Source organism: Haliotis cracherodii, unplaced genomic scaffold (assembly GCF_022045235.1).
Source record: "Haliotis cracherodii isolate W230 unplaced genomic scaffold, xgHalCrac1.p SCAF_10, whole genome shotgun sequence".
Taxonomy (NCBI): domain Eukaryota; kingdom Metazoa; phylum Mollusca; class Gastropoda; order Lepetellida; family Haliotidae; genus Haliotis; species Haliotis cracherodii.
In genome coordinates, this window is record NW_027266265.1 from 8282881 (window position 1) to 8308889 (window position 26009).

Below are 26009 nucleotides of genomic sequence, written 5' to 3' on the forward strand. Positions count from 1 at the left end.
AGACAGGTTTTGAGTGTCTTTTAAAGTGTGTCAGATTTCTGTTTCTTGGATTTCTTGTGGCAGGTTGTTCCCTAGCAATGGGTCAACATGTTGAAATGACCTATCGTCATGTTTGGTATGTAATGGTGTGTTCACTAACTGGGGTCAATTTGAAATCCTCCCATCCCATTGTTAATGAGACAATACAAAACACATTGGGAAAGGTCATCAATATGTCCATGAGACAATACAAAACACATTGGGAAAGATCATCAATATGTCCATGAGACAATACAAAACACATTGGGAAAGATCATCAATATGTCCATGAGACAATACAAAACACATTGGGAAAGATCATCAATATGTCCATGAGACAATACAAAACACATTGGGAAAGATCATCAATATGTCCATGAGACAATACAAAACACATTGAGAAAGATCATCAATATGTCCATGAGACAATACAAAACACATTGGGAAAGGTTTTATTGCATTCACAAAACAATTCCTATACATGGTTCATGTACAAAGGATCCAGTGTAATGCTTCCCAAGGGAATGGCAACATCCTTACCCCTCGAGTTAACTGAACTGTCAACCTTAAATTGCATCCTTAAAGCAGGCACGCAGTCTGTAAATACCACTGGCTCGTACATGCTGCATGAGACACTCGTAGCATGCCCCCAGTCTGTAAATACCACTGAAAATTATGGAGAACATGCAAGTCGTGATCTATGATTTCTTGGTTTACAGTTAAAAAAAATATAGTCCCGTTTGGTAGGATAAAAAATAGAATTCAAGAACACTGTTAGTTAAGCTTGTCTCGTCGGTCTTGCTGTTTAACCTCTTGTTCATCACACAAGTAAATTTTCAAAAAACAACGCGCCTAATCATGCTAATTAGGTTTCAGAGCTTGATCAGTTTTGACTTAGCTGATAGACCCTAAGGCATTACCAGTACCTCAAATCACATTACGAGTGTATGCGTAAAAACAATGCTAACAAGATAAAATTGTAAAACCATCAATCCATACTGTAATAATACATTCGTTGAAGATTATCAACTGCAAGGCCATTTCATAAAAGAGATTATTTTCAGAATAATGCTAACGATTAATGCCCTTCCTGTACAAGTATGGAGACATGCGGTGCCAACGGTCCCTGACATAACACGAATCAAAGACAAATAAAATTGGTGGCCTGAATTGTCCAGCTCCGTTTCCCTGACCAGAATGTAAGGCAACAGTGGACAATTATGACGATTCTGTACACAGAGTGGCATAGGGTTGATTCCCTCTGAATGGACCGCCTCGGTGTGCCGGTGGATAGCATCTGCCCAGAGAAAAGGTTGGTGGTTCAATCGCCTGTCCGCATCATACCAAATGATGTTAATAGATGTATTTGTTACCCTGCCTTTTGCTTGGCCTTAAGGTGATTAAACAATGATTGGTCAGGTTGGAGTTGGTATACTGGGTCTGAGAAGGGTTTGCATGTTAAACTGCACCATGGTATCTCAAGAATGCTAGCACTTTGAAACCAGCTTTAGTCTGGGCTAGTACAAGCAGCCATACAGACACATCCATGCATGTTCTTCTAGAAGTTAATTAATCTTAAATGCGATATTAACCCCCATTTCAGCTCAACCACCATGAAGGACTTGTCATTCAGATAGGTCTAGAAACATTTACCACAATCCCCCAAATCTTGAAGGTCTAGCTCTCGTTCCACAAAGCAAGGACTGTCAACGGTAACATATTATGCATACCTGTCAGTTGGACGATCAGAAAATACACTACACCTCTAAATACACATGGTCCTATGTCAATACTTGGTTGGGTCTTAAGTAAATCACTATTTCTTATACTAAATGAAAACACTATTTATGCACAGACCCTAACATGACTGACATGACTGAGATCATTTCATGACTTCATGACTTTCGTCCTTTTATAGAAAACAACCATATGAAACATAGATTAGCAGATATTCAGGTTCACACTTTCCCTTAAAAATAAATATTTCAATGCAAATATGCAGCCACTGAAGTGATTAATCATTTTCCATTATGTGCAGAGCGAGCAAATCGTTACTTTCAGCACTTACTATAAAAAAGCCATAGCCTTAATGGGATGTTTTTACAGTAAGTTTTCACAAAGAATAATTACAGAAGTGATGAAAATGTCGGCATCAGAAATGAAATAATGGGTCATGGTTACCGGACACACAAGTACTTGTTTGTCTGAAGACTACTTTTTTGGAGTCATCACAACCTATTACTGGATCAGGTCTATCATTGACATTTACAGGTTGTCATGGAGACACAAGTTATAGGCACTTCAACCCCTGTATTGCTTTTCCTCAACATTTCAAGGCAACCTCATTAAGATAGATGGACAAGAAGTATAACTGATATATTGTGTAGAAAGTGAGCAAGTGTGAACAGTATTTCAGTTATATCACAGCATGTCCCATTGGTGCGAGAATAACGCCCGAAGTGATGCAGGTCTCAGGCGTTTACCACTTTGGTGAAACCCATGAGCACGGGTATGGTGATGACACACCCAGCAACATTATCAGGGAAGACTTGGATTCGAATCCACGATCGTAATTTCCTGGCACACTTATACCTTAAGAACACAGAAGAAAAATCAATATATCTGGTGTCTATCTGCTGATGGATCCTACAGTACCCTCAGTGAGGTATTCATGAATGTATAGTTTATATGTTTGTTTGTTAAACACAGCACTGAGCAATATTCCAGCTACAAGATGGTATAGTTAATAAGACAATCCTGTGTCTGTGAAAGACTCTCTCCACAGGGAATCTTAGCATACTTTTTAAATGATATTAGTAAGATTCTGCAATAAGTTTTGTCATGCATCAATAGATTTGACTGTGGTGATGTTTCAGCGTGAGGCCTTGTAGTCGATGAATCGTTTCAGATTGGTACGGACCATGCTGATGAGAGCCTGGTGTTCTCCAAGTCTCCCTCGTTCGCTGTTGATCTGCAGCAGAAAAAGAAATGGATGACCAAGAACACAACTTCATAACAGCTCTCAACACACATAGTTCCACATTTGCATACATCTTTGTTTCTTGTTTAACACCACACTCAGCAACATTCCAACAAAATTAAGATGTCCTGTAAATAATCGAATCTGGACCAGACAATCCAGTGATTATATTGTGAACAACGATCCACACTGTCGGAGTACAATGACATGCCATCATCCAAGTCGCCGAGCCTGTCCACCCAATCCATTTGGTCGCTTTTCTTGACAATGATACATTGCTGGGGATCAAATCTAACCAGGATTCCTCCAAGGGGTGCATATTATGAATCATTAATGATGATAGGTACGTTAACAAGCAAGTGAGTTAGTGAGAGATTTAACCCCACTTTGAGCATATCAGCTAGATGTTGGAGGAAAGCCTAAAGTGATGCAGGTCTAGGGTATTTACCACCATTTTGCTGACCAACCTAGAAACATGGTCAGACTGAATCTGGGAATGATCATAGGATTCTGGCGTGCATAAGGGACATAACTCTGACCGTCAATTGAAATGTCAGAGATGACAGACCTGGAAAGTACTTTAACAAATAATACATCCACAGCGGAGCTGAACCAGTTGGATGTGAACTGGGAATCAGATTATTCGCAAGATCAACCAGAGCAACATCCAAAGCTAACCAGGGGTTCCAAGTGGTTTTGTTTTGTTTTATTAATGTTGCACTCAGCAATATTCCAGCTATATAATCAAGTCGGGTTTGATTGTGTATTCATTGTATATTCACCCGTGATGTCAGCATAGGTCTGAAGTTCCTCAGCTTTTCAACCAGGGCTATCTCCCGGACGATAGGGTCAATATGATCCTCTGCAAAGACGTCAAATACCGAGTCCAAGGCCTCCGCCACTACCCAGAGTTCCAAGTCACGTCCAATCACCTCCAACAGGAAATGTCCTATGTCCTGGCAATCGCAATGTTCAGTCATACAGTCAAATGTGTTTTGTCCGAGGTGGGTAAGTGAGGGAATGAGTGGATATTGTTTAACACCAAATTCAGCAATACGCCAGCCATTTCAAGGTCTGGTTTGAAATTAACATAAATCCGCTAGTCCGCAACAAGGAAGGACTTGGGACTACCACTCTAATCAATAGGTAGATGGCAACTCTGTCCAGATCATTGACGCAGACTAGTGAAACTAAATTTATCAATTTCTAACCCAAATAAGATATTCCATCACTGACCAGATAAACCAGTGGTTGAAAGAATGAGAAACATTTGAAGCCCCACGATAAAGCAAATGGCCATGAAGGCCTTTTCTGCCCTGTAATATGCATAATAACTCCCCCAACCCTCCCTTACCCAGATATACAAACATCTGAGTACCCCTTTTCCTTGACAGAAGAATATGGTGTCAGCACTATGTCCACTAATGCATCCCCATTGGTCTAAAAAGTTGGATATCTGTTATTTAAAGGGTGACTGGGCCTTTAACTGTTTGAGAGTCTCAGCAAATTCTGATTCAAGAGCCTTTAACTCCACTTTGTCTCCCAGTTCAGGAAAGAGGCCAAGACCATGGTCCACAAACTGATTGTAGCGACTTAAAGTCGGTCTTAAAGTGTGGATTGTGATGATCGTCTTAGCGCCATGATTGCTCTGTGTAAGGGCCCCTGGACCCACTTGAACGTTAAGGTATGGGAGTTGAGATCATCTCAGTGCAAGTGGGTTCGTCCTACCTTCAGCAGAGGGTGTGGTGATGTTAGTTTGGCCAGAAGTCCGCCAATAGTGGCCACGCAGCGAACAGCGTTCACCCGGACATTGGCGTTCCCGTCCTGGTGGCTCAGGGCGAACAGGAACTGCAGGTCAGCAATTGTTATCTCAGAGAACTGAAACAAGAATGAGTAAGTGAGTGAGTTAGTGGAGCTTCTTCAAAGCCAGTCAGCAATATTCTAGCTGCATCATCACCATCATCATCATCATCATCATCATCATCATCATCAATGTAACTGTTCAATAAATGAGTCATACATTTCATACTGCATACATGACCAGTGTCTGAAACTCAGCAGATAAAACTGAGAGCCTTAAGGGCCAGCACATTTAAAAAAACTGTAGGCCCAAACATGTCAGCTGAAGCAGGGAGACATACCCTTGCAATATAAATTACAAAACACAAGTCCACCAGAAGCTTTTACTGCTATCACACCAAGTTCCCAGAGACGCTGTGGTGATAGATGAAGCCTACATTTATCAGGAAATTATCAGCTTGTTAAGCATCTTTACGACTACATATCAATTGAAAGGTCTAATCCTACTGTTTATAAAAATGAAAGTAATATTTATCACATTACTTAAATAATGCTTAATAAATAAATACTGAAATAAACTGCAGGGTGTAAGGGCCTGCTGAAATTTAAAACTATCAGCCTGAGAACAAATCTGTCGGCCTTGAGCCTACGGGCCGATGTCTATTTTGAACACTGTACATGACACAAGCAGCCATTAACACCGAATGTGAAGACTATCCCTGCCATCACCTTGGGAGAGTGAAGCTGGGCCAGTTTCTGCATGACTGCTCTCATGGCACTGGTCACTGCTTCCAGTAGGTCAAGGTGAGACTTGGCTGAAACAGAGGGTGTGATCTATCACACATCATTCAATACAGGTGATGTCAAATGGGATTTATCACTGGTGTGCGTGTGTGTGTGCGTGCGCGTGTGTGCATTTTTCATTCATTATAGGCAGCATAATACAAGAGTAAGAAAACATACAACTTTATGGACATCAACTTCTGGCTTATTGCATTAGCCATGTTGAAATGTAGAATCTACATCGAAACGTTGCTAATGCAACAAGAGTTTGCCACTAACGTGGCTATATCCCCCGCCCCTGTTGCAGAATTTATGACATAATTAAATCTTAACAAACCTAAACAAATCTTAAGTCCATCTTGTTGCCATGGAAACGGAAAAAATAAAAATTTCTAAAATTTCTAAATAGCAAAAGGCACCAGTTCAGCATGTACTTAACAGACCTGCAAAGTTTCATGAAAAAATATTGAACGATTTCTGAGTTATGCTACGGAAGCGAAATGTGACAGACGGACAGACGGAGCCTGTTTCTATATCCCCAGCCAACTTTGTTGGACGGGGGACAACAAACCAGAAGTTGTCATCCACAACATTGTATGTTATCTCATTTACTCACCAACTTCAAGAGTAGCAAACAAACAGTTGGCTGTTCATTATCACTGTCTTAATTACTTGTTTCGCAGTTTTGTTGTTTTGTACTTTGGACCAGACCAACCTGTGATTGATATAATGAGCACTGTCCCATACGGTAGAGGAATGATGACACGCAATCAACAAAGTCACTGAGACTGAGAGTTGATCCATTTCGTCCCCATTTAACCAGAAGTGAGGGAAATAAATACTTCTTAGCATACAGGGAGGTAGGTTCTACATCTCTTTCAGCAGAATTCCAGAAAATGATGGACTGGCACAAGCTAACACGTTAACCACTAGGCGACCCCTCCATGTAGCAATAACCACCTTGTGTTGAGTTGTAGAGCTGCCCAACCACGTACCCTCCACCAAGAACCACCTTGTGCTGAGTTGGAGATCTGCCCCACCAGGAACCCTCCACCAAGAACCACCTGGTTGTGCTACCCACCTTGTGTTGAGTCGGAGAGCTGCACCACCAAGAACCACCTGGTTGTGCTACCTACCTTGTGCTGAAATGGAGAGCTGCACCAACTCGTACCCTCCACCAAGAACCACCTGGTTGTGCTACCTACCTTGTGCTGAAATGGAGAGCTGCACCACCTCGTACCCTCCATATAGAGCCACCCGGTTGTGCTACCCACCTTGTGCTGAGTTGGAGAGCTGCACCACCAAGAACCACCTGGTTGTGCTACCCACCTTGTGCTGAGTAGGAGAGCTGCACCACCAAGAACCACCTGGTTGTGTACCCACCTTGTGCTGAGTTGGAGAGCTGCACCACCAAGAACCACCTGGTTGTGTACCCACCTTGTGCTGAGTTGGAGAGCTGCACCACCAAGAACCACCTGGTTGTGTACCCACCTTGTGCTGAGTTGGAGAGCTGCACCAGCCCGTCCCACATCTTGTGCAGTGGCAGCAGCCCACCCAGAGCATCGTCGGACATGGTGTTTAGGATGTTGTTGACACACAGCAGCGCATGGGTCTGGACTCGCAGCAGACTACACAAACACCACACTCACTTATATTTATTTACACATCTTTAATTGAGATGGATAATGATATCATTCACAGTTGCTGACTGAAAATAATGAACTTGGCTGAAACGGGATATCTGACAAAAATATTTTCTTCTGTTGGTTGGTTGGTTTGTTGTTTTTATGCCACACTCAGCAATATTCCAGCTATATGACGGCGGTCTGTAAATAATCAAGTCTGGACCAGACAATCCAGTGATTGATATCATGAGCATCGATCCACACAATTGGGATCGATGACATGCTTCAACCAAATCAGCAAGCGTGACCACCCGATCCCGTTAGTCACCTCTTACGACAAGCATAGTCGCCTTTTACAGCAAGCGTGGGTTTCTGAAGACCTATTCTATCCCGAATCTTCACATGTCAGAATATAAAGAATGTTGCAAAATCATTCGTTTATCTACCTGTTAGCTATTTTCTTGCCCCCGACACAGTTGTTGAGCACAAGCTGTTTGCTCTCCTCTACAGGTTGGGCCTTGTTCAAAACCTGAGAGATTAACATCAACACATTTATTTAATTAGTAATAACATTAAAATACTAATACAATCATAATTATCATCAAAAGATCTATTCCATTGTCACCATAATCACCAACACTGAAGACGACCATGTTGTTATTCTAAGGACAAGGTCACTGCTATCCCGCACAATGGTAAATACTTGTGAATACATCAACCCATTTTCAGTCTAAGACAGAGTTGTTGCCATGGAAACTCGAAAAATATATTTGTAAAACCCCCAACCTATCAAAAGGCACCAGTTCAGCACAAGACCTATCTATGTGCCATGCTTAGTGAAGAAATATTGTATGGTTTTCAAGATCTGCACGGAAACGACATCTTGCATGGACAGTGTCCATTTTATACAACCTGCCAACCCCCAGCCTACAAAATAGGATCAGTACCATCCTTGACCTTCAAATCACTTAGATGTTATGTTATTGCAAGGTACAAATGGAGGGAGAGGCTCCAAGGGAATGCTTACCTTCGTGAGGATATCGTTGTTCAGCAGGGCGCCCTGAATCTCAGTTGGCACGCACAGAGGGCTCTGACACAAACAATACATGCACATATAACCTTTCTATCCTGTGGGAAATTTATTGTCTTTGCTGATCTCAGTTTAATTGTAATGTTTTTGATATCAACACACAACAGTACATAATGATATGGGTATATTACAAGCAGGGCTTCAACTGAGTATTTGAAGAAGTGTTAGTTTCAAGACTCAAGTCCCAAGCTCCTCACAGTGATAGTCCGTTCGGGGGTGCTCTCTACACTATCACTGCCACCAGTCAAAACTACCCACTGTGATAGGTGGCCCCAACCATGCTTGGAGTTGAACTCGTAACCGAATGACCGTTATGTTCACAATCAAGTGACGACAGTCGTGATGCTGAATACACTTACCGCTGATAAATTACTTTCTTTGTTTGTCAATGTGAATTTCTATTTCATTAAAAGTATCATCTTTAACTGATATAGTAAGAATGTAAGGGAGAAGTTGGTTGATTTTCCCTTAGTCTGCAATCTCGAACCAATCTGATCATTAAAACAACAAAGTAAATTCATCTGGAAAACATGGTCAGTCGTAAACCTTTTCAAAATGAAATATGATAGCATTCTCAAAGACATAAATAAAAGTATAAATGTTACTAATATGGGGTTAGAGGGCAAATTTCAAGATTCTTGTAATGGCCGCGCCCACACTGGTGACAGTGATGTTACCAAGAGTGTAACGAAGGTGTCAGGCACTGGGAAGGAGCTTGCTCAAGTCCTAGTCAAGGGGAGATCACTCTAACTGCATATTTATGTTTAAGAACATGTAACAGATACATGTTATACATGTGTGGTGTTTGTTGTTTTTATCTTGTCTCTCTTCATATTGAATTGGACCACCTCAGTGTATAGTATATCCCTGGAGAGTGAATGCCAGGTCGGTGGTTTGATCCCATGGCCACGTCATTTTTAGATGTAAAAACAGAACTCCCTGCCTGGTGCTTGGCATAAGGGGATGAAAGAATTATTGGTTGGCTCACAGTCAGTATACTGTATCTGAGTCGGGTATCCATGTTAAACTGTGGCATGATATCTCTGTGGGCTCGCACAAAAAACAACGGCATGAGTCTGGATTAGGATAAGCAGTCACACTCACACCTGCTCGCATGTTGCTATATAAGTGCAATAATCTTGCTATTATTGCTATATACTGGCATGTGTTTGAAAGCTCAAATATCAATTGCATTTCAAGTTAAGAGGGTTCATTAATGCATTGTATCTCTTCTTTGCATATTTCACATTTTACTGCTCAGTCCTTTAGTCAACTGTTCAAACTGAATTTTGTTCAAGAAATATTAACTTAAAAATTAAGAAATACTTTAACCAATATTTAAAAGTAGTAGTTGAGCAGAATATTTAGACATGTGAGATCTATGTAAATACTACTAAATTGCATATGTAACCTAAAAAATCCTTTCTGTTATGCAATTTCATTGGATTGACTGTTCTGTCTTTAACCAATCAAATAAGAGCTTGGATTCACAGTAAACCTCCTGCAGCAAACCTATGTCATATCAATCCATCAGCTTTGTCTCGGGAGTCAACCAGTTTCAAAAACACTGACTGCAGCAAGAATTTTGCCAAAGTAGATAAAACGATTGTATTTGTTGCAAGTAATAGTTGATTATGTCAGTGATGGCTTCATAATAGCCTACCAAGCCTAACAATAGCACATACCAATGGCTGTAACAAGTCATAACACATGTGTTTAATAACAGCTTATCTAATATTTGATATACATATTATTGATATACATGAGATAAAGTAGAATTAGTAAATAAAGGTGAATATCTTCTGTACTTACACATTCCTCACTGGCGTCTTCCCCCATGCTGATGTCAACCGCCATCTCATCAGAGGAGCCAGAGTCGATGCTGACGTCCTCCCAGTCATCATCTGTGACAGACACAACTTTGAGCAATGTATTGCTTGGAAAATGATGCTGGGACTACTTTGCTGGGAAAGACCCTGGGAACACCACCCTGGAAACACGACCCTGTGAACACGACCCTGTGAACACGACCCTGGAAACACGATCCTGGGAACACGATCCTGGGAACACGACCCTGGATACACAAATCTGGGAACAAGACCCTGGGAACACATATCTGGGCACACAAATAGGGAAACATGACCCTAGGAACACAACCCTGGGAACACAAATCTGGGAACAAGACGATGGGAACACGACCCTTGGAACACAACCCTGTGAAAGCGACCCTTCGAAAACGACCCTGGGAAGACAATGCTGGCAACACATTGCTGGCAACACAATACTTGCAACACAATACTAGCAACACAATACTTGATCAGAAAGCTGCAACACAACCCTGAGAACATGATGTTGAGAAGACAATGCTTGGAACACAATGATGAGCAACACAATTTATTATCCCACAGAAATGATATAATATCATTTAAATAGCTTTCTGATGCATTCAAAGATTTATCTGGAAACTGAAACCAACCTATCCCTGCAGACACAGCTAACCTGGAACAACCCTTCCCGTCTAGACAAGACTTACCCCCAGCACAGCACAGGTTGGCGATGATCTCGAGGCTTGTCTGCTGAGCTGAGAGGATCTGGTCGACCTCCTTCAGTTTACCTCGAGGCTCAGCGCCCTGACAACAGACACAACGTGCTAGATTATCACCTCACTACATTCAACAATATACTACCTGCCAAATTATAGTTTTGAATTGCACATACCAGTTTAGGCTGAGATGTCTGAATCATGTTGATTTCTGTATCATAATACTGAATGTTGATATTAGGTATCAAATTTACTAACATAGCCTCCCCCCCTGGGAATTCTGAGTTAGAAATGGGCCCTAGCAATCCATGCTGGATAGAGACAGACAGACAGACAGACAGACAGACAGACAGACAGACAGAGAGACACAGATACAGACAGACAAATAGTGTGTTTCAATCATTCCTTATAACCACAAATAATATATTGCTAGTTACCCTTTGGTGTGCAATACTGGCCTCATCACTACTCCCAGCACCATTCTGCAATATGAGAACATGCAACACACGATAAATATTAAATGCATGTTACCATGGTTACAACTTAGTTTGAAATAGTCACACAGACATACCTTTTCACATCCCTTGGGACTCGCAGTGCAAATGTATTTATGTCCACTTTATCTCTTTATGCATACTGGACATAATATTTTGCATCTGGTGAAGCCCTGTCTGAGTGTCCTTATGCTACCAGGCATTCAAAGTTGTATTTGAAACAGTATGGAACAAGACAAGTCACGTACAAAACATGGGACATATTTTGACGCTTCTTGAAAGAACCCTGAAACTGACTGTCATTCAAACTGGAACATATGAGCAAGTGAGTTGGGTTTAACCCCGCTATTAACACTATTCCAGTTATATCATGGTGTGTCAGCTTAATGTGGGAGGAAAGCCCGAAGTGATGCAGGTCTCGGACGTTTACCACTGCCCCCTGGAACATATGAACATTGGTGACCAATGGGTCCAGGGTATATCTCCATATTTATGAGTAGACAATCAAGGATTTGAACCACACACAGAAACACCATCTCCTACCATACAGCCATTCTGTGTTGCCTCCCCGATGAGGTTGGTGACGTCCACTGCCAGAACAGTGGCTAGTGTGTGGACGAGGGTCGCCATCGGAGTCTGGGGCTGCAGTGGGTTGCTGACATTGATCAGGATCCCTGCAAGGTTTCATACAGATCTGCATCACTGGGAACTAATTACAACAGGGTGAGACACAGCCATTACTGTTACATGTCTCCAAAAGTCTAGTTTTAACATTTTGTCTGAACACATTCAGGTGTCATTACTGGCGGGAACAAGCATGTGAAGTTTCAGCTTGACTGGTCTAGTGGTTTCAGAGGAAGAAGTTTACTGTGCAGGGAAATGTATTTAGAAAGAATTTCCAGGTCCAGGTTGTCAAAGGAGGACGTATTGGCCCAGGGCAGGAAAATGCAGCAGGCGAAAGTCACAGTTTTAATTATCTTTTTCATCACATTTTCAACAAAAATGGCTGAGGAGTGGCCATAATCAGCTTTTTCAATTGGGCTGCCTGGATATCCACCCACCTGTCACAAGTGTGCTTAGCTGGATACTATCTGCTGATTCAACCGGTGTCATCAACTGGCTGAGCAGTGCTAATGTACCCCCCGTCTGACAATACTCGGCAGCCATCTTGTTGTTTTCTGTCACTGCATGGAGACATTGAGCTGAAAACCCAACCATATCATCATCATCATCATCATCATATGAGCATGGGTAAGTTCTGGTGTCATGGATGTGTATGAGTGTGTGTGTTTGTACTCAATGCATACACTGATAACTAATAATCTTCCTGACATCGGTCCTGTACCTACTGCTATGACTGACATAGACCATGTACCTACCTACTGCTATGGCTGACATAGGCCATGTACCTACCTACTGCTATGACTGACATAGACCATGTACCTACCTACTGCTATGACTGACATAGACCATGTACCTACCTACTGCTATGACTGACATAGACCATGTACCTACCTACTGCTATGACTGACATAGACCATGTACCTACCTACTGCTATGGCTGACATAGGCCATGTACCTATCTACTGCTATGACTGACATAGACCATGTACCTACCTACTGCTATGACTGACATAGACCATGTACCTACCTACTGCTATGACTGACATAGACCATGTACCTCTCTACTGCTATGGCTGACATAGACCATGTACCTACCTACTGCTATGACTGACATAGACCATGTACCTACCTACTGCTATGACTGACATAGACCATGTACCTACCTACTGCTATGGCTGACATTGACCATGTACCAATCTACTACTATGACTGACATAGACCATGTACCTACCTACTGCTATGACTGACATAGACCATGTACCTACCTACTGCTATGGCTGACATAGGCCATGTACCTATCTACTATGGCTGACATAGACCATGTACCTATCTACCATGGCTGACATAGACCATGTACCTACCTACTATGGCTGACATAGACCATGTACCTCTCTACTGCTATGGCTGACATAGACCATGTACCTACCTACTGCTATGGCTGACAAAGACCATGTACCTACCGACTGCTATGGCTGACATAGACCATGTACCTACCGACTGCTATGGCTGACAAAGACCATGTACCTACCAACTGCTATGACTGACATAGACCATGTACCTACCTACAGCTATGGCTGACATAGACCATGTACCTACCAACTGCTATGGCTGACATAGACCATGTACCTACCTACTGCTATGGCTGACAAAGACCATGTACCTACCAACTGCTATGACTGACATAGACCATGTACCTACCTACTGCTATGGCTGACATAGACCATGTACCTACCAACTGCTATGGCTGTAGAGAAGCCATATAGCTGATGCTGCAGGCAAGGCAACAGGTACTGCACCAAGGTTTCCTTGTTGAACACACTCACTGCTAGGTCACTGCTCTCACTGCAACACAAGCCATCCTCCTCACAACATCAATCTGGGACAATACAGTCAGGATCATGAACACATGATTCCAGAGATGCCAACCGTTAATGAAGCTCTGGAGTAATCAGAGGGTCAAAAAGTACATTTTCATGTGAAAAACAGAAATGATAACAGTACCATGATGCAGGTTTTCGCTTTGATATTTTTGTTAGATCTACACATAAGTGAAACATGTGTAAATAGTGTAAACTTAGTCCCAATATCATAACAATTACACCAAAATCATAATGGTTGGCCTCTCTGTGATTGATTCATTTGGTACATTAGAAGTCATAATAGTTAGTCGAGGGACAATGTTTACAGAACAGTTTAGAATGATACATGATGTATATATTTGGTTTCAATGATCTCATTGTTTGCTAAATAGCATAAAATGTGACCCAGGAGTTGAAAAATTATTAAAAATGTTACTTGACCAAGGGCAAGTATGACCAACATTCTCACTTGCCCTATTTTAAAATGGACTAGCCCCAAATCAAGCTAATAAATTCAGTAAAATGTTACTGCTGCAGGACTGAGTATAAAATTCTGAAATTTGAACATCCATCAATAAACATTCTCTTGCGATTGCAAGCGTGTATGTTTGGGTACTTGGAACAAATGGTGCACTTCATGACTTTCGCTGTGTCATCATACGCAACCCAAGGAAACTGGTCTTTCCACCCAGCGATGAATGTTCGTTTTCGTTAACATTCGTCATACTTCTTATTCTTCATAACAATTACACCAAAGAAGTCATAATAGTTAGTCGAGGGACAATGTTTACAGAACAGTTTAGAATGATACATGATGTATATATTTGGTTTCAATGATCTCATTGTTTGCTAAATAGCATAAAATGTGACCCAGGGGTTGAAAAATTATTAAAAATGTTACTTGACCAAGGGCAAGTATGACCAACATTCTCACTTGCCCTATTTTAAAATGGACTAGCCCCAAATCAAGCTAATAAATTCAGTAAAATGTTACTGCTGCAGGACTGAGTATAAAATTCTGAAATTTGAACATCCATCAATAAACATTCTCTTGCGATTGCAAGCGTGTATGTTTGGGTACTTGGAACAAATGGTGCACTTCATGACTTTCGCTGTGTCATCATACGCAACCCAAGGAAACTGGTCTTTCCACCCAGCGATGAATGTTCATTTTCGTTAACATTCGTCATACTTCTTATTCTTTGCCGATGTACAACTTTCGGAATTTCCCTCTGCCTTCCTTTTAAGTTGGTCCCCACCGCCAAAGAAACTTAAAATAGACCGCTGAGACATGATCGGCCATGTGCGGTACTGGCAATATATATTGTTATTGCAGATACCCCTCTGGGTGCTAATGAGGCAAAGGGAGGCTACTCTGTCCTTTACTAGCTTACTCATTTGAAACAACAGATTTACGACAGTGATCCCTCGCTATTGCACTCTTCAATATAGCGCTAACTCGGTTATTGTGTGCGGTAACACGTGGTTCCAAAAACTTATATACACTTTTAGTAAACTCAAGTCACTGACACGATGTCATTTCCCCATCGCAAAAACATTACCACCTGCACGCAACACCGGAAATACCAATCAACAAATTCCGCAATTAAATCCTATTATTACTATCTGGTTATAAAAAAAACACGTTTGTACCTTGACATATGTTTGTAGCATAATTTATTAATTTTATTTAAAATTTCATTCAATACAGTTTAGATCAATTTTGCCGAAATCGTGCGTAAAGGGGTCGATAGATCGCACAACTTGCCGTTATTTACAGCAACCACAGTCAGCGCCTCGAATGAACTTTAGTTGACAACGAAAAGAAACACATATTAAATAAATGCCATACTTTCACTCGTTAAAAGTCCCGTTTGTTGTAGTTCGACAAAATTATATTTCATCAAAGCTAGGCCTAACGAAGCATCTAAAGTCGGAAAATGTTTCAACGTTGCGTTACAATTTCCAAGAAATTCCATTTCCAAGAAACATGTGCCATATATGGAAGTGTTACTACGATTTAACAATGAAACAAGCCTGGTTCTCGTTGTTGACCTGCCTGACATCGAAATGTATTAATCCCATTGGTTCACTGGCGTAGCTGTATGCAAATTACATTGTCAGTCTCGGACACTAACAAAATATTAGCCAATCAAATACCGTAACATGATCACATGATTACATTCGCGTGAAACTTGACCCAGTTCATTTTGTGTGTTCTACTTGTCCACGGGCATGCTAGAAAACGTATATTACACGCCCGACATCTAAACCTTACTTGGCACGGGCGTCGGGCAATGGTATTTTTCAAGCCCTGTGACCGCATGAACCAGGCCCTGATGTCATACTACACCTGGAGCAAACAGTGAGTGAGTGAGTGAGTGAGTATGGTTTTACACCGCTTTTAGCAATATTCCAGCAATATCACGGCTGGGGACACCAGAAATGGGCTTCACACATTGTGCCCATGTCAGGATTCGAACCCGGGTCTTCGGCATGGCGTGCGAACGCTTTAATCACTAGGCTACCCAACCGCCCCCCTGGAGCAAACAAATATGGGGAGGTAGGTAGGGAATATATATACCATTCTAAATATAACTGATGTCCTGACAACTACTTACAGACATAATAAACATTTAAGGGTCACAGGTAGCATGATGGGTTCACTGAACTATTGGAAACACGCATCCTTTTTGGCCTTACTTTCAAATTAGACTCCAACGGACAGGCATCTTACCAAATATTCCACAGCAGGTGCACTGCCTCTGCAAAGATGTTCTCAGATGTGTCATCATGTTTCACAGTCTTCTCCTTCTTGTCTGGAAGCCAGCCTACACCATACTGAAGACAGACATCTGTGTGTACTAGTGGAACATATTCAAACACATTCTCATACATGTCATAAGCATGGATGCAAGGATCAGATCACGGGATCATGTTTTGGTTATTGTTTACGCCACACTCAGCAATATTCCAGCAGTATGACTCTGGTCTATAAATAATCAAGTTTAGACCAGACAATCCGGTGACTGACATCACAAGCATCATTCTACGCTATTGGAATATGATAACATGCATCAACAAAGCCAGAGAGTCTGACCAACGGATCCGGTTAGCTGCATCTTAGAACAACCATGGGTTGCTGAAGATCAATTCTAACCTGGATCTCCACGGGTCAGGCATCATGCCCTGTGTGTTACCCCTGTGATGAAGGTAGTCATATTTCAGGAAGGTACTAGTAATGTTGCTTATATATGTACAGTACGGTATGTAAACATGTGTGATCGACTTAACACAAAAACTGATGTTTAGGGGGCCTTGGGCTAAAGACTTAATATGGTCAGAAATTGTAACTGCATGAGTGACCTAAGAATGTAAACATGACCACATCAAACATGACCACATCAAACCTGACCATCTTCCATCCATAGTGCCAGTACTGCCTTGGATTTGTTTGCTTGTTTGTTTGTTGTTTACCACCGCACTCTGCAATATTCCTGCTATATGATGGTAGTCTGCAAATAATCAAGTCTGGGCCAGACAATCCAGTGACTGATATCATGAGCATCGATCTACACATCTAGGAAATGATGACATGCATCAACCAAAACCGTGAGTCTGACCCACGATCCCATTAGTCGCCTCTTACGACACTTTTTACGGCAAGCATGGGTTGCTAAGACCTATTCTACCCCGGAATCTTCACGGGTGGAGGGGCCTTGGATGAAACGTTGGGGAGTACATAATGACCGAAGTCTGGCTCACCTTCTGGAAGAGAAGGACAAGAGGCGTCAGGACGTCCTTCTGCACCATCTCCTCGCAGACCTCATGGCCGCCGCTTACACTCAGGTTTCTGCAGACACATGAAAGATCAAAACAGTTGCCTCATCATTTTCTGTGCGTGTAAAAGTGTACTACCAAGCTGCATTGAGGAGTTTTAAGTTTGTATCTTCAAGGATAATAAAATGTTATGCAAAGTTCTTTTACTAAAAATCAATTATTCGACTGTAACCATGGCAACATGTCATTCCGTGTCTCAGACTAATGGACCCTTAGCTGTGTATAAAACTTCTAGTGACACATGTCTCATCTCAAAACTTCTAGCGACACATGTCTCAACTCAAAACTTCTAGCGACACATGTCTTACCTCAAAGCTCCTAGCAACACATGTCTTAGCTCAAAGCTCCTTGCGACACATGTCTTACCTCAAAGCTCCTAGCAACACATGTCTTAGCTCAAAGCTCCTTGCGACACATGTCTTACCTCAAAGCTCCTAGCGACACATGTCTTACCTTAAAGCTCCTAGCGACACATGTCTCATCTCAAAACTTCTAGCGACAAATGTCTCAACTCAAAGCTCCTATTGACACATGTCTTACCTCAAAGCTCCTTGCGACAAATGTCTCAACTCAAAGCTCCTATCGACACATGTCTTATCTCAAAGCTCCTAGCAACACATGTCTTACCTCAAAGCTCCTTGCGACACATGTCTCACCTCAAAGCTCCTATCAACACATGTCTCACCTCAAAACTTCTAGCGACACGTCTCACCTCAAAACTTCTAGCGACACGTCTCACCTCAAAACTTCTAGTGACACATGTCTTATCTCAAAGCTCCTAGCGACACATGTCTCACCTCAAAACTTCTAGCGACACATGTCTCATCACAAAACTTCTAGCAACACATGTCTCATCTCAAAGCTTCTATCGACAGATGTCTTATCTCAAAACTTCTAGCGACACATGTCTCATCTCAAAACTTCTAGCGACAAATGTCTCAACTCAAAGCTCCTATCGACACATGTCTTACCTCAAAGCTCCTTGCGACAAATGTCTCAACTCAAAGCTCCTATCGACACATGTCTCATCTCAAAGCTCCTAGCAACACATGTCTTACCTCAAAGCTCCTAGCGACACATGTCTCACCTCAAAACTTCTAGCGACACATGTCTCACCTCAAAACTTCTAGCGACACATGTCTTACCTCAAAGCTCCTAGCGACACATGTCTCAACTCAAAGCTCCTAGCGACACATGTCTCACCTCAAAGCTCCTAGCGACACATGTCTCACCTCAAAGCTCCTAGCGACACATGTCTCACCTCAAAACTTCTAGCGACACATGTCTTACCTCAAAGCTCCTAGCAACACATGTCTTAGCTCAAAGCTCCTTGCGACACATGTCTTACCTCAAAGCTCCTAGCGACACATGTCTTACCTCAAAGCTCCTAGCGACACATGTCTGATATGGGGACTAGGATCGACAATCAAAGGAGCGACAATCTTGACAATGTTGTGTTGTAGTAGTAGAGGTATAACTTCCGGCTGGCTGACCAGGTTGGCTAGGGTGGAACAGCCACACTCCCGGGTCTCCACGTTCACACTCTGAAGCTGCAACAACCAATATTGTATGAATAAACAGGCAAACATTCAGACCAACAAATGTTCCCTGAGAGTCTAGCTAGGTACTCAGATAAAGTGCTCTGGTCAGGAATGTCACAGAGGGGAGATAACTCTATAGACAGATGCATATCGCTTTAATCCAGCAGAGAACATGAGTGAGTTTTTGCTGCCTTTCGCAATATTCTTGCCGTGTCATGATGGTGGACACTTTACACATTTTACCCATGTGGAGAATTAAACCCTGCTCTTTGCTGCGATGTGACAATGACTAACCACTGGGATGCCCTGCTATAATCTAGTTAAAAACAAGGAAGACACTGATCATAATCAGTTGATATTTCCATGAAACTGTGATAATTTTCAATTTTAAACAATATGTTCGGAAAAATGAGAATTTACCGATATCCCCTTCCCTATAATTAGGAACACAACATTGTGGAGTACATGCTTACTCTTTCATCAGGTGAAGGAGATGAAGGAGATGAAGGAGTAGGCATTATAAAGAAGTTGACATCCATAAATTCTCTCTCTTTTGTGTATCACTTCTAAATGCTATTCAAATACTTAATATGGTCTGAAATTGTAACTGCATGAGTGACCTAAGAATGTGAACATGACCACATCAAACCTGACCAGCTTCCATCCATAGTGCCAGTAGTGCCTTGGAATTGTTTGGTTGTTTGTTTATACTTTAATTGTTTATTTGTTTGTTGTTTAATGCCGCCCTCAGGAATATTCCAGCTATATGACAGTAGCCTGTAAATAATCAAGTCTGGACCAGACAATCCAGGGATTGACATCATGTGCATCGGGCCACGAATTTGGGATACCATAACATGCATCAACCAAGTCAGCAAGCCGGACCAACCGATCCTGTTAGTTGCCACCTTATGACAAGCATAGTCACCTTTCACAGCAAGCATGGGCTGCTGAAGACCTATTCTACCCCGGATCTTTTACGGGTCTACTACCCTGGAAATCATGTTCAAGCAGTCGGGTGAACAGCAAGCCATGTGGACAGATAACCCTTCAGTATGAACGACACAAGCATCTACTACACAGTCTAGACACTGGCAGAAGGGTGCTAACCTGTATTCTATCGCTTTCAATTCTCTTTTTTTCAACTAACCCCTCCAACCCAAACAGATTTATGCAAATTAACAAGTCTTGACTGCTGAACAAGAAATGGCAACGTGTTATTAATTTGAGTAACCAGTACTGATATCATATCATGACGTTAAATTCCTTGTGTTTTTTTTTCATGGTTGGAAAGATGGTACCCATTTCCTTTCTGCCCCTTCATATACCTTGTAAGGATTGGGAAGGAAATTAGTATTATGATATTATTTACAAAATGTCTTTAATACTATGGGCCCAAAATCGAACAATTCTTCATACCTTCAACATGTTCAAACCACCTAATATCTGACGCAATGAGGTCTATTTAATTTAAAACCATTAACATTCTGAAACATGCTTCATTAATTTGATTATATTCAACAATTATTTGATAGTGACAAGCAAACTAATTATTTCTTCTAAAACAACTTAAGTTGAAGGCTTCATCATGTTCATATTTTGTTGTTTCATGATGAAAAAGGTTTTGTGGAAAATAAATTTATGGACTTTTTTAAAAAGCCTGATTACGAAAAGAAATACTCTAAAGTCTAGATTAGGCTGTGGACTGGCAGCAAATCTCCTTAGACCCCACGACACTCCTTCCTTCTGACTCTACCCCCTCAATACATCGTCAGTCACTTTTGTAACATGTTGATGACGGTTGGAATTTATTAACAATGAGGTATTTGCAAACATCCTCAGGTCCGTCTCGTGTTCATCCAGGGTATCTATGTCTAAAAACAACCGGGATATTCAACAAAACTAAGAAATGATTCAAAAATGAAATATTGCAAATTAGTTGGGATATGATATACACAATGAATAAAACTTTGACTGGCGGATTATATCCCGATGTGCGGTTATACTTGACCAGCTATACTTTATTGTTTAATGCAGCTCTCTGAAATATTCAATATATATGTTCCCCTACCCTGATAGCCAACTGTCAATAACATAGGGTATGGTTGGGAGGGGAGGGGTTTCAGGGATTGACTTTTCTAGCTTATATGCTAAAAAGAAGGACTGTAAACAATCGCTTCTAGATCAGACAATTCAGTGAAGTATATACGTCTTTAGGATAACGAACTATGCCATTGGGGTAAGACGACATGCAATCAAACAAGTCGGCCAGTCTGACCAATTTTTTAACCGACCCATAGAGTCTGTTCTAACACCCAGCACAGATTTCTAGACTCTGTTCTAATCAGGAGACCACCTCCATGGTCTAGTGGTAGAGCGTCCGCCTGGAGAGCGGAAGGTCCCAGGTTCGATCCCCAGCCGTGGTCTAGTGGTTGAGTGTCTGGCTGTGTCATACCAAAAGACATTAAAAGATGGTACTTGTTCAGTTGTTGTTACCCTGTCTGGCGCTCGGCATTAAGGGCTAAAACAAGAACATGTCGGCTTGGAGTCAGTGTACTGTGTCTGAGTGGGATATTCATGTTAAACTGGTGCATGGTTTCCCGTTAGCTAGCACTATAAATCGGCATCAGTCCGGACTAGTACAAGCAGCCACACAAACACACACACGTACATGCACGTCGCTATATAAGTGCAATAATCTTGGAAGCGACGTTAACCCCATTTCACCTCACCTCTAATCAGGAATCCCCATGAGATTTCTTGACCTGAGCCGAGAGACGCGATGGCGTTCAACAGTCAAAGACATGACCCTATATTACGGCCAACCTCCAGCACACCAACCTTCATAAATCCTATTTAGACTTTGGTGGTCAATTACCCCTCGTGTTTTCCTCCGACCTTGGCATTGCATCCTATTTACCGACTGTGTCATGGTTGATTGCTGAAAACCAAAACAATGTCTACGCGTAATGGCAGAATTCTTTTACTTAGTTACTCACCTGCTCGATGACATCAGAAACAGTGCCATGTGCATTCGGAACAAAATTCTCAATTTCCGTTTCAATCTCCTTCACACTTGTTAATCCCGTTGGTTCAGCCTTAGCAGCTCTGAATTTCTTTTTCTTCGACTTGCCCATTTTCAATATGATCAGAAATTTGCATGACAGGGTTGAGAAAATCTCCAAGTGTCATTTCATGTTTATAAACAACCACATGGACAGCTGGTCGCCGCCATCTTCCCGACGTAAAAGGACCGTCATGTAAAGCGGGACTTCCGTAAACAAGCCGCAGTTTAGTACTAGACTTCCTTCCAGTTTTAAACTGGTTACACTGTTTGCATGCGCAGATAGCCATGCGAAAAGAATTACCAGTCGATGTCAATTTCTAAAATTATCTTTTACAATATCTCTTTCGGCACGCAAATACTCTTTTTGATAGTGATGTCTTTTTTCATTAATTTGTTTGACAATATCACTACTGCTTGTATGTATTGCCCATGTGCCTGTAGTGATATCAGTACTGCTTGTATTTATAGCTCATGTGCCTGTAGTGATATCAATACTGCATGTATTTATAACACACGTGCCTGTAGTGATATCAGAACTGTATGTATTTATAACACATGTGCCTGTAGTGGTATCAATACTGCATGTTTTTATAACTCATGTGTCTGCAGTGATATCAATACTGTATGTCTTTATAGATCATGTGTCTGCAGTGATATCAGTACTGCTTGTATTTATAACTCATGCGTCTGCAGTGATATCAGTACTGCATGTCTTTCTAGCTCATGTGTCTGTAGTGATATCAGTACTGCATGTCTTTATAGTTCATGTGTCTGCAGTGATATCAGTACTGCGTGTCTTTATAGCTCATGTGTCTTCCGTGATATCAGAACTGCGTGTCTTTATAGCTCATGTGTCTGCAGTGATATCAGCACTGTATGTCTTTCTAGCTCATGTGTCTTCAGCGATATCAGTACTGCATGTCTTTATAGCTCATGTGTCTGCAGTGATATTAGTACTGTATGTCTTTATAGCTCATGTGTCTGCAGTGATATCAGTACTGCATGTCTTTATAGCTCATGTGCATTTAGTGATATCAGTACTGTATGTCTTTCTAGCTCATGTGTCTGCAGTGATATATATACTGTAAGTCTTTCTAGCTCATGTGTCTGCAGTGATATCAGTACTGTAAGTCTTTGTAGCTCATGTGTCTGCAGTGATATCAGTACTGTAAGTCTTTATAGCTCATGTGTCTGCAGTGATATCAGTACTGTAAGTCTTTATAGCTCATGTGTCTGCAGTGATATCAGTACTGCATGTATTTATGGCTCATGTGTCTGTAGTGATATAAGTACTGCATGTATTTATAGCTAATGTGTAGTGATAACATTACGCTCAGGCGTATGAAGTTATATCGGACCACGAGTTGCCGAGCTGTCTAATGCGTTGCACAGATCTGAGCTTCGAAGGCGTGCCAAACGTCCACGATCACAGGTTCGAATCCCAGTTGTTTCTGGGTTTGTCAGCATCAGACCGTGCTTGTGGGTTTCTTCGTGGAAGTAAACCTCTATCAAATTAATCACTTCAGGATTTCCTCCCACATAAAGCTGATACGTCGTGAAAAAGCATATTGTTAAAAGCAGCGATGGTAATATGATTTCTGTCAATGTTTTCTCTCTCACGTGTCTGTAGTAAGGTGCAAGTACCAATAGATAATTTTTACATGTTCGGCTTGGTCTTTGTTTTGTTAAAAAATCTTTGGTTTAAGTTTAATAATTCAAAGACACTGATTAGTACCGACTTCTTATTTTACGTGCGCTTCGTCCATTATTTCTGTCGAAGTGTAAAATATTCCTTATTTTCTTATCTGCCCTCGCTTATTTTACAGGAGTGAGTGAGTGAGCGAGTGGCATGTATGGAGCAGATCAATAATTACTATTTGAATATGAGGGATCAAATCCGGGATTTGAAACCATAATCAGTCGCTCCTGACAGCCAAGGGCACTGATCTAACGCCATTCCCCGGACTGGTTGTTGCCTTTGTTATTGTTTTTTCCCCTTGAGTACCCGGATGATACGCAACGCAACTGAGCGTGACCAGATACTGGGCTACCGTCTGCAAGGACTGCTAAATAAACTGGAGGCAAGATTTGTTTTACGCATTTTTGGACACTGATTGGTTAACTGTGATCTATAAAGATTTCGACAAAGGGCGCATGTTAATTAATTTCTTCAGCCTAAACAAACAGACAAAAAGAACGGCGGAGCTCATCGGATGTCGTCATTTGGAAATACCCCAGATGGTTATAGTTTAATACTAAAAAATAGTATCCATGCAGTGAAAGCATTTTCGGATTTCGGATTGCGTCGATAATACGAGTACTACTCCCTTGTTGTCATCCACGTTTTCTGGTATAACCCTACACTTGTGTATTTGTCGTCATTCACTTGATGCTCAGTTAATGAATTTATTACAGGTACAATTAGTGGTAGCACCACTTAGATAACCTGACAAAGGTTCCCATTTGGCATTTATTCTGTCTAGGGTACTTATTCAATCTAAATCCAGGTTTGAAGTGAGGTGAAATGTGTGCTATGTAATATGCACGTGGCAGACCAGCAAGAGGTGAATGATCAATTGATTTACTTTTTTTGTAAATCAACGGATCGTTCCAAGTCATCAAAGGATTAACAGTAAATACGTTGATTGATTAATCACTGTTATCTTGCACAGTGGATATGTCAAAAGTGAGTGTTTACATGTCTAGGTTTACTAAAACAAAGGGAATACACTCATGTCATGGCGTGAAGTGCCGATGTAAAAACAACATACTTTGTTCAAAGGGTTAACTGATAATACGTTAATTGATTGCTCACTGTTATCTATCGCTCAATGGATTTTTTAGGAACCGTGGACGTTATGAAAATTGTTGTCACGTCGGCTTTCTCAGCCGACCCTTGAGACTTGACACCGATGTGAAACACCTGAAACAATCTAAGTGATCAGCTGAGAAACGAACACGGGTTATAATATCCCGAAACGATATATATCTTTTAAAATATTTGATTGTTACAGAGACACGTGACATCGAATAAGTTTCTTTGTACAGCTGCAGACAAGTGGGATATTGGTCCTTTGTGTGGATATTCACGGATACATTCCTCGAACAAGGAAGCTGCCTAAAATTTATACACATAAATTTGGTAGGTTGTAATTATGATATTTGCATTTTGTTTTCATTCATTTGCTGTAGCATTGAACCGATTCGTTCTTGTTCCTCTACGTCTTGGTTGAGAAATTCTTCAATGCGCGATAGACGTTGTTTTCAGAAGTCTTTTCCTTTGTGAGCGTGTATATATTACCGTCAATTTGTAAAATGTGATTCTCTCAGGCAATTTATAAGATGTATAAATATTTCAGTCAATTTGACTGAAACATCTGTCCAGATTGACTAAAATTGATTAAGACGATCAAAAGGGCCTAAAAACATCACAACAGATTATTATGTAGGATTAGAAGCCAAACAACATAGAAATGTACATTTTAACGTAACATTTTCAGTCTCTTGGTGATGACATTAAACATCAAAATGTTTGGAATTCGTTATCATAATAATACAGATAGAAATGTTTTTCAGTCACTTTGTAAAATAACTGAATATTGAGGCGTTTAGTAAATTTTAAAACGTTACACATTTTGACTGTAAAAAAATATACACACTATAAAAAAAACAATGCTCAGGTGAAATATATACTTTGTGTTGCAAGTAAAAATAGTGTAAACGAAAATCGCAAAATTACCAAGCAA

General features: G+C 41.1%; 1 protein-coding gene across 1 annotated transcript; it reads right to left on the reverse strand.

Annotated features, from left to right (window-relative positions):
- Positions 1 to 469: 469 nt before the first annotated feature.
- LOC139454033 (HEAT repeat-containing protein 3-like) lies at positions 470 to 22440 on the reverse strand. The gene is made up of 17 exons (XM_071235518.1): positions 22196 to 22440; positions 19033 to 19205; positions 17581 to 17668; positions 16553 to 16656; positions 13689 to 13798; positions 12394 to 12534; positions 11876 to 12006; positions 11276 to 11320; positions 10830 to 10926; positions 10109 to 10200; positions 8234 to 8296; positions 7653 to 7735; positions 7073 to 7209; positions 5528 to 5613; positions 4727 to 4876; positions 3781 to 3954; positions 470 to 2989 (listed from the first exon to the last, which is right to left on the reverse strand). Exons 1-17 carry the CDS (start codon positions 22331 to 22333, stop codon positions 2891 to 2893), a joined length of 1911 nt encoding a protein of 636 aa, XP_071091619.1. The 5' UTR covers positions 22334 to 22440; the 3' UTR covers positions 470 to 2890.
- Positions 22441 to 26009: the final 3569 nt, after the last annotated feature.

Excerpts from the sequence above, each read along its gene's own strand:
- LOC139454033 (XM_071235518.1), bottom strand. The coding sequence starts at position 22,333 with ATGGGCAAGTCGAAGAAAAAGAAATTCAGAGCTGCTAAGGCTGAACCA. Across the intron at positions 17,669-19,032 it reads GTGTCGCTAGGAGCTTTGAG|AAACCTGAGTGTAAGCGGCG; the intron begins GTAAGACATGTG and ends ATGTGTCTGCAG. Across the intron at positions 12,007-12,393 it reads GCTAAGCACACTTGTGACAG|GGATCCTGATCAATGTCAGC; the intron begins GTGGGTGGATAT and ends GAAACCTTGCAG.